The sequence below is a fragment of the Taurulus bubalis genome, assembly GCF_910589615.1.
Source record: "Taurulus bubalis genome assembly, chromosome: 3".
Lineage (NCBI taxonomy): Eukaryota > Metazoa > Chordata > Actinopteri > Perciformes > Cottidae > Taurulus > Taurulus bubalis.
Window position 1 is genome coordinate 42,603,625 of NC_136591.1, and position 9,187 is coordinate 42,612,811.

The 9,187-nt window shown below is 44.5% G+C and overlaps 1 protein-coding gene across 1 annotated transcript; it reads left to right on the forward strand.

The window, feature by feature from the left end:
* Window positions 1-208: 208 nt before the first annotated feature.
* cnga1b (cyclic nucleotide gated channel subunit alpha 1b) lies at window positions 209-6,428 on the forward strand (the record flags this gene model as incomplete). The annotated part of the gene is made up of 14 exons (XM_079215889.1): window positions 209-294; window positions 1,516-1,581; window positions 1,696-1,758; window positions 1,867-2,007; window positions 2,120-2,224; window positions 3,029-3,135; window positions 3,231-3,405; window positions 4,175-4,311; window positions 4,391-4,563; window positions 4,857-4,982; window positions 5,122-5,274; window positions 5,365-5,596; window positions 5,955-6,130; window positions 6,216-6,428. 14 exons carry the CDS (start codon window positions 209-211, stop codon window positions 6,426-6,428), a joined length of 1,953 nt encoding a protein of 650 aa, XP_079072015.1.
* Between the last annotated feature and the right edge of the window lie 2,759 nt (window positions 6,429-9,187).

Consider the following 9,187-nt stretch of genomic DNA (forward strand, 5'->3'; position numbering starts at 1 on the left):
GACTTCACAAAGGAAACAGAAGGTCAGTCTGTTGGAACATCAGCGGATCTAATCACAGTTCAAACCTCTTCTGTCAATATTTACTGATCAACGATCATCAGGATTCAGTATTGATCGGTCATGTGACGCTGGGAGGAAGACCACCACACCTTCAACCTCCTTGAAGTGTAATCTCTCTCAACAGGAAGTCAGAGGACAGAATACCTCCATGGCCAAAGTGGCCCCATCGGACCCGACCAGGTTGACTCCGTCCACCATCGTGGTTCAAGACATGGAGGAGCAACCAGGGGACCGGTGAGTGGTTATAAGGACTAATAATGAGTGGATGTTTTGGACCTAAGAGGAAGTTCTCTGGGTCCTTAAAGAGGTTCTTTGAGGTCTAAGGGGTTCTTGAGAAGGTTTAAGTAGGTTGTTGGGAGGTACTGTTAACTCCTTTAAATGATCTAAGGCTCCTTCCAAAAAGACATATGGGTCCTTGAAGATGTTCCAAGTGGCTTTTAAAAGGTTTCAGGGGTTCAGAAGGGGGTTCAGGGGATCCTTCAAAGAAGTTATTTATGAGATTGCAGGGCTCTTTGAGGAGGTTTAAGGGTGCCGTGAGACCGTTTTGGGATTATGGGGGTCTTTTAAAGGATCTCAGGGTCCTTGTAGACGTAATATGGTTCCTTGAAGATACCAGAGTCTGTGTGGATTCTCTCTAAAGGATCCAGGGGTTCTTGATGAAGTTGGTTCCCTGAAGATAACCTCTTCAACCTCTTTTTGAGGTTTCCTTGAGAGGATTTATGGGATTTGTGAGGCGGTTCTGTGGATTACAAAGGCCCTTGAAGGATATTTTGGATCTTGGAGTTCTCTGGATCTTTTCAAGGAACAACGTTTTAAGAATCCTTGACAAAGGGGTTCTTTCAAGTATCCAGAGGTCTGTGAGTAGATTTAGGGGCCCATTGAATAAGTTCTAAGGGTCCTTTAAAATGCTTCATGGGTCCTTGGGAGTGTTTAAGGGGTCCAGGAGGTTGTGTTGATACGCAGGATCCTGGGGTTCTTGCAGAAGTTTGACGGGTCCTTGAAGAGGTTCCAAGAGTCCTTTAAAGGGTGTCCTAACATCTTGAGGAAGTTTGACCGGTCCTTGAAGAGGTTCCAAGAGTCCTTTAAAGGGTGTCCTAACATCTTGAGGAAGTTTGACCGGTCCTTGAAGAGGTTCCAAGAGTCCTTTAAAGGGTGTCCTAACATCTTGAGGAAGTTTGACCGGTCCTTGAAGAGGTTCCAAGAGTCCTTTAAAGGGTGTCCTAACATCTTGAGGAAGTTTGACCGGTCCTTGAAGAGGTTCCAAGTGTCCTTTATTTTAAGGAGATTGTGAGGTGGTTCTGAGGCATTTAGGGGTCTTAAGGGGTCCTTGAGGAGGTTCTGTTGTCATCCATTACGTTCTAGTGGTCCTTGAGGAGGTTCTGTTGTCATCCATTACATTCTCGTGGTCCTTGAGGAGGTTCAGGTTCAGTCCGGTCATCTGATTCTCTGTTTCAGAGCCAACCAAAGAGCCGGACCAGGAGTTCTGTTCAACGTCAATAACAGCAACAACAATGAAGAAGAGTAAGACACACCTACACACACTCACATGTCAATGATCCGTGTCGTCCGGTATTGATATAAAACAATACAAAGCACACAAACAGTTTGTGTGATGTGTTTCCTGTCATCCTCCAGGGAGGAGAAGAAGAAAAAGAAGAAAGAGAAGAAAGAGAAGAAAGAGAGGAAAGTGAAGAAGGAGTAAGTCAATCACTAGAAGTAAAACTACACCGCGGCTCAGTGTTCTTTTCCTGTGAGTTGACTGTGTTTTGATTTTAATGGAGATTCTGTTTAAATCTTTACTTCCAGGAAGGAGAAGCAGGAGAAAAAGGAGAGGAAAGAGAGGAAGGAGAAGAAACAGAAGGAGAAAGAGGAAAAGGAAAAGGAGAAAGAGAAGGAGAAGGAAAAGGAGAAGGAAAAGGAGAAAGAGAAGAAGGCCAAAGAGGAAGCGTGAGTTTGGTTTATTATTGAATCAGAACCAGATGTTAGAGGCTTTGTTTTTGTTTACCGTAATCATTCATGAGAGTAGAAAATAATATGTATTCTTCATTGCTGTGTCCAGTCCGAAGGAGATCACAGTGATTGATCCGGCAGGTAACACCTACTACCACTGGCTGGCTGTTATCACCATCCCCGTCATGTACAACTGGACCCTGATCATAGCCAGGTAACAGTTTCTGACCCTAATCCTGAACCTGAAGCTAATCATAACCATAATCCTAATCATAAACTATGAAAATACAGTTAAAGATGTGGAGTCCAGAGGTAGGGGCCCCCAAGGTCAGCAGACAGCCATGTTTGGGTCCCAACAATGCCAGTGGGCGACCAGGTGTAGTGCCCAGTAAATACCAGGTTTGGGTACCAACAATGCCAGTGGTTTCTCTTGGTTTGGTGCCCAAAGTGCCAGTGGTTTACCAGGCTCCGACATGTCTGCTAGTTGCCAGTTTATTTTGTCCCAAGAGTACCAGATTTGAATCCCTAATGTCGGTGGATATTACAGGTTGTTCGTCCCCACAATGTCAATGAGCCACCAGTTTTGGTCCCAACCATGTTTGAGGTCGACCAAATTCCGGTCCCAACATTGTCGATGGTGTGCCATCTTTAGGCCCTTACACAACCAGGTGTGGATGGCAGTAATGCCGGTGGCCATCTTTAGGCCCTGACACAACCAGGTGTGGATCCCAGTAATGCCAGTGGCCATCTTTAGGTCCTGACACAACCAGGTGTGGATCCCAGTAATGTCAGTGGCCATCTTTAGGTCCTGGGCAACCAGGTTTAGGTCGTAACAATGACTGTGGTCAAACAGATTCCGTCCCGATCAGTCAAATGGCTCCCAGGTTGAATCTCCTTGTTGTCTGCCAGTGGCCATGTGGGTTCCCTCGTCTTGGTCCCATCACACCAGTGGATTTGTGCTGGTTCTCTGTAAGTAGTAACAGCTGGGCTGTATAATGTGTGTTCATGTGTGTTTCAGGGCTAGTTTCGAGGAGCTCCAGACTGACTATTTGGTACTATGGTTCATTGTGGACTTAATGTGCGACATCACTTACATCGCAGACATGATCTTCAGAACAAGGACTGGTCCGAACACACACACACACACACCAACAGTTTGCTTGATCTACATGCATCCGAATGTACCACAGGTAGAAACATGTTTGTTTCCGTGTGCGCAGGTTACCTGGAGCAGGGTCTGCTGGTGAAGGACGAGCAGAAGTTGCGTGAGCGCTACATAAAGAGTGCACAGTTCAAAATGGACATGGTCTCCATGATTCCCACCGACTTGCTGTACCTCGTCTTTGGCCTCAAATACCCTGAAATCCGCCTCAACAAGCTGTTCCGGTTCAACAGGTACACGCAAAAAAACATGGAGTCTGGTTAACAGTTTTCACAACATTGAAATTATTTGAAAGAAAAAGTAAGAAGAGGAAGTATGGAAAAGTACTCATAATGCAGATTGGACCCTCTCAGAATTTAATCTTATAAAATATTTGATATTATTATGATATAATTACTTATGTACTGTTTAGTACACTAGGACTGATACAGGAGAACATTCCTGCCCACTGCTATTAGACTTTATCATAAATCACCTCTGGCCAGATCATCCGTCAATTGACTCAACATCCACATCAATAGCCCTTGCATCACTTTTGTTGTTTAGTTAGTCACTGTATATACTTATATACACTGCACATACTTTGCATTTTTGCACTTTCTTTATTGATTAATTTCCTAAATTAATACGCTATGCTGCTTTGTTGTATTTGTTGTATATATTGAGTATTTTGCATTCCTGATCTTTTTTGGTGTCTTTTTTGTCTCTTCTATGTAAGTTACTTGCTTCTGTGACAAACTAATTTCCCCTTGGGGATGAATAAAGTATACATCTATCTATCTATCAATCTAGTAGTTTAACATATAACTGCAACGTATTTTATAAACTAATATGTTTTGTGTGCTTAATATGCAAAGTACCTATGAAGTTGTAAAATGAAATATACTTTCCACTGTTTATGCTGACATGATTAACCAAACTAGATATAGAATTTTAAAATGTTTTGACTTTGGAGACCGGCAGTGGTAAAAGGTGGTTTAAAGATGTGTTTCTTTGTTTCAGGATGCTGGAGTTCTTCCAGAGAACGGAGACCAGGACTAACTACCCCAACGCCCTCCGTATCTCCAATCTCGTCATGTACATCCTCATCATCATCCACTGGAACGCCTGCCTCTACTACTCCTTCTCCAAGGCTATGGGTGGGGTTGCTGGTGGTAGTTTTATCAGCGGTTGCTGAATAAAAGCCTCTGACACCTCTGTTTTGTCCCGTCCCTCCAGGTTTCGGTGCTGACAGGTTTGTGTATCCCGACCCGAAAATTCCAGAGTTTGGTCGTCTGGTGAGGAAGTACGCCTACAGTATGTACTGGTCCACACTGACGCTCACCACCATTGGAGAGACTCCGCCCCCCCAGGAGAACTCTGAGTACTTCTTCGTTGTCACTGACTTCCTGGTGAGTGTGGCTTAAGGGGTAAGGAGTCTACCAGGTTTGGGTTTCTCCAATGTCAGTGGTCTACCAGGTTTGGGTTTCTCCAATGTCAGCGGTCTACCAGGTTTGGGTTTCTCCAATGTCAGCGGTCTACCAGGTTTGGGTCCCCCCAATGTCAGTGGTCTACTAAGTTTGGGTTGCCCTGATGTCAGTGGTCTGCAATGGTTTGGGTCCCCAAAGACCATGTCTCCGGTGGAGAACTCTGAGTACTACTTTGTTGCCTCTAACTCTCTGTATTCCCTTTATTTCTCCTCCAGGTTGGTGTGTTGATCTTTGCCACCATCGTCGGTAATGTTGGTTCGATGATCACCAACATGAACGCTGCCAGAGCTAACTTCCAGGCTCGCATCGACGCCATCAAACAGTACATGACCTTCCGAAAGGTGAGTTAGTCGAGCCGTCGCTAGTTATGTTTCTGTCCAAAGAGGACAGCAGTTTGTGTATAAACATATACATATGTTTATGATAAAGGATGAATTACTAAACTAGTAAAACGTGTTTCTATCAAACACGATTGTTCAGGTGACAAAAGACCTGGAGAAGCGAGTGATCAAGTGGTTCGACTTCCTATGGACCAATAAGAAAGCAGTGGACGAGAGGGAGGTGTTGAAGTACCTGCCTGACAAACTGAGAGCCGAGATCGCCATCAACGTCCACCTGGACACCCTGAAGAAGGTCTGCAAAGAAGTCCTGAAGAAGTCCTTATCACACACAAATCCAAAAAGAAAACCCAACTGGTGACCTAATTCTGGTGTCGTCCTGCAGGTTCGAATCTTTGCTGACTGCGAGGCCGGTCTGCTGGTGGAGCTGGTGCTGAAGCTGCAGCCTCAGGTCTACAGTCCGGGAGACTACATCTGTAAGAAGGGCGACATCGGCAGGGAGATGTACATCATCAAGGAGGGAAAACTGGCCGTCGTTGCCGACGATGGCATCAAGCAGTTCGTCGTCCTGAGTGACGGCAGCTACTTTGGCGAGATCAGCATCCTGGCGATTAAAGGTAAGATGGCGTCCATCAGCGGGGGAAGAAGTCTTCCCTTTACTTAAAGAGACAGTGAGGAATCGTTACCTAATACCTACTGTGATGATACTCTACCAAACCTTGTAGCCAGTAGAATGTAGTTCAAGTATTGATTGATCCGTAAAAGGTTCACTCCTCAATATCCTGTTGTCTAGTTTAATCTTAATGCATCATATTCCAGAAGATCATCATGTGTTTGTAGCGTTGCTGTCCTGTGAGAACCTTGAATCTGGAGGTTAAAAACCTTAAAGCTCACCTAAATACTTCTTCTGGAAAGTCAGGCGTCTAAATAAGGTTGTTGGTTCACTCCCTCACAGTCCGTCTTGTTCTGCAACAGGCAGTAAAGCAGGAAACAGGAGGACGGCGAACATTCGGAGCATCGGTTACTCCGACCTCTTCTGCCTGTCCAAAGACGACCTGATGGAGGCGCTGACGGAGTACCCCGATGCTAAAGCCCTGCTGGAGGAGAAGGGACGTCAGATCCTGATGAAGGACAACCTGCTGGACCTGGAGGTACGCCCCCCAACGCTCTGTCACGGTAACCCCAACCAAACCCACGAGGAGGCCTAAAAATCACCGGTTGTCGTTCCTCCCCCAGGTGGCGGCGCAGGGCCCCGACCCCAAGGAGATCGAGGAGAAGGTGGAGCGCATGACGAGCACGCTGGACGCCCTGCAGACGCGCTACGCCCGGCTGCTGGCGGAGCACGAGGCCACGCACAGCAAGCTCAAGCACCGGGTCAACCGGCTGGAGAGGAAGCTGGTGCGGCCGCCGCCAGCCGAGCAGCCGGGGGAAGCGCCGCCCGAGACGTAGACGAGTAGAAGAAGAAGAAGAAGAAGAAGAAGAAGAAGTAGGAGGAGGAGGAGGAGGAGGGAGATGTTTGATTTTAGAGGAGTTACAAAACAAAATCAGCTCACTTTCAGCCAGTTGTGAATGAATTGTTTCTGCTTCACGAGAAAAGCTGAAAGTAGAAGTGACCGACTCCAGATTGAACAAGAGGACGTTACTTCTAGTAAATACTTCCCATCTTTGTAATTATAATGTTTCATATATTTAATATTTAGCGCCACAGCTGTTCCTCTGGGTAGTTTATGCGTCAACACATGAAGATTTGTTGCGTCTTTGAAACCAGAAACTGTTTTGAGAATATCAGCAACACGTTTGTTATCCCAGACTTGAGTCCAGAAGAAGCTTCTAGATCAGCTGCTTTGAAACGGGCAGAGGTCAAAGGTCAACCGCTTCCCTGCTTTGTGTAAGACGTCGTGGACGTTACTTAGACAAGAACGTGAACCCAATTAATTGTGGAAGCGCTGCGCTGAAATAAAGATATTTTATAAGGAAAAACAGAATTGTCTCTTTTATATTAAAAACTATTTATCTGGGTAGAAATTAAAAAGATCAAATAGGCATTTTAAAAAGTATTATACATTATGAGGTACTTGTACTTTACATTTCATGGTACTACTTTACTGCATCTCAGAGGAAATGTACTTGTTTACATTATTTGATCACCTTTGCAGGTTCAGAACATTGATATAAAATATAATATAATTATGCATATTTACATTATAATTATGTTTTTGTATATTATATATATTATTATATAAATATGTTACAATATATTACAATAATAATAGAATAAAATAAGATAGGATCATAAACTAGCAGTATATAAAGTAATTAAAATGAGCTTATATTTATTTTAATACCATTTGTATTTTGTTTTAAATTGTATTTACATGTCTACTTGGTTGCCTTTATTTAATTAATTAATAATTAATTTAAAACATTAATTTACTTAATAAATTAACTAAGTATATTTCTAAAGTTATAAATATGGCAGTATAATAGTTATAAATAGTTTAAAACATGTGTAATATGAATGAAACGTCCCTCTCGTTGACACGTCGCGCTGTCTGCGCGTCTCCGGGTGCGCGCTGGGATTTGTAGTTTTTTATTTCCGCAACAACACGGCCGGGATCGGTGTCCAGGACTACAAGTCCCAGTGTGCACCGCGGGAGGAGACTTCCGCGCATGACAACTAGGCCCCGGGACTCCTCTGGCCGCTGCTTCTCTCCGCTGAGGTGGGTTTCCTGAAAAGCTTCTTGAAATACTCTTTTAACCAGAAACTTCTCTCAACGGCAGCTTCCGGCTGCGCGCGTGAGCTTTAGGAACGGCTGTTCACCGGATGTGACGTGTGTAACGGCCGCGGCGGCAGTTGGTTAGCTCACCAGCTAGCCGGCTAACGCCATCTGTGAGTGTCACTGGAGTCACGTGACAGGAACACGTTGTGCTGCTCCGCACCAGACTCTGAACATATATATATATATATATATATATATATATATATATATATATATATATATATATATATATATATAAACTAGTGGTGTATAGATGTCTTTGTACACCAGACTCAGAACACTGCTCATATATATATGTGTGTGTATATACATATATATACACATATATATATATATATATATATATATATATATATATATGTATATGTATATACACACACATACCGTAAAATGCTGGTTATAAGGCGCACCCTTTTATAAGCCGCATCTACTAAATTTAAAGAAAAAGTCGTATTTAATCTTAAACGTTGATAAAGTTTATAAGCCGCGTCCCGCTGCCCGAGTGGGGCGTGGAGCCGGGGCGTCCCGCTACCTTCCGTGGTTGTCGGGGAGCTAGCTGTCGTGTTTTTAAATACAGGAGAACAAACTGCTGCTAACTGTAATGCCGTGTTCACACCAAAACAGTCGCCACTTCGCCTATATCGCGCCGCAGGTGAAAAATTCGCTCTGTGGTTAATCCGTTTTTTCGCAACCATCGCTGGGGAAAGGGGCGGGGCTTATCTGTGTCTTGAAAACATTTACTATTCCCTTCATCCACCAGGTAAATAACCACTAGTTCTGCTTTATACTGGTTGAGCAAGTCCCACACACGTGGGGACATCAACCGCCCCGTGTCTGGGTTCATGACATTATCCGTGGTCACACTCAGCTCCTCCTCCAGGACGAGTGTCTGAATAATGAAGCCGTTTCCAGCGCTCCTTCAGGACCAGCAGCTTCATTCAGTACCCGCGGTGATGCCGGGCGGAGCTTCTCAACGCTGATTGGCTTTTGCAACTCCGCGTCATGCGAATTATTCGCTGGAGTTGAAATATTTGAACGCCAGCGAAAAAGCGGCGTTGCGACGCCGTTTCGCCTCTATCGCGACGCCCGGCGAAAAATTAGCTTTTTCGCAACCTAACGCGGCTGTGCATTGACTTAACATGTAATCTGGACGCGCGAATATTTTGCAACTGTTTTGGTGTGAACACGGCATTATTCAATTCAATTCAGTTTATTTTGTATAGCCCAACATCACAAATACAAGTTTGCCTCGGAGGGCTTTACAATCTGTAACATGACATCCTGTCCCGGGACCTCACATCGGATCAGGAAAACTCCCCCAATAAAGATAGTAAAAACCCTTTCACAGGGAAAACAGGGGAAGAAACCTGAGGGAGAGCAACAGAGGAGGATCCCTCTCCCCGGATGGACAGAAGCAATAGATGTCAT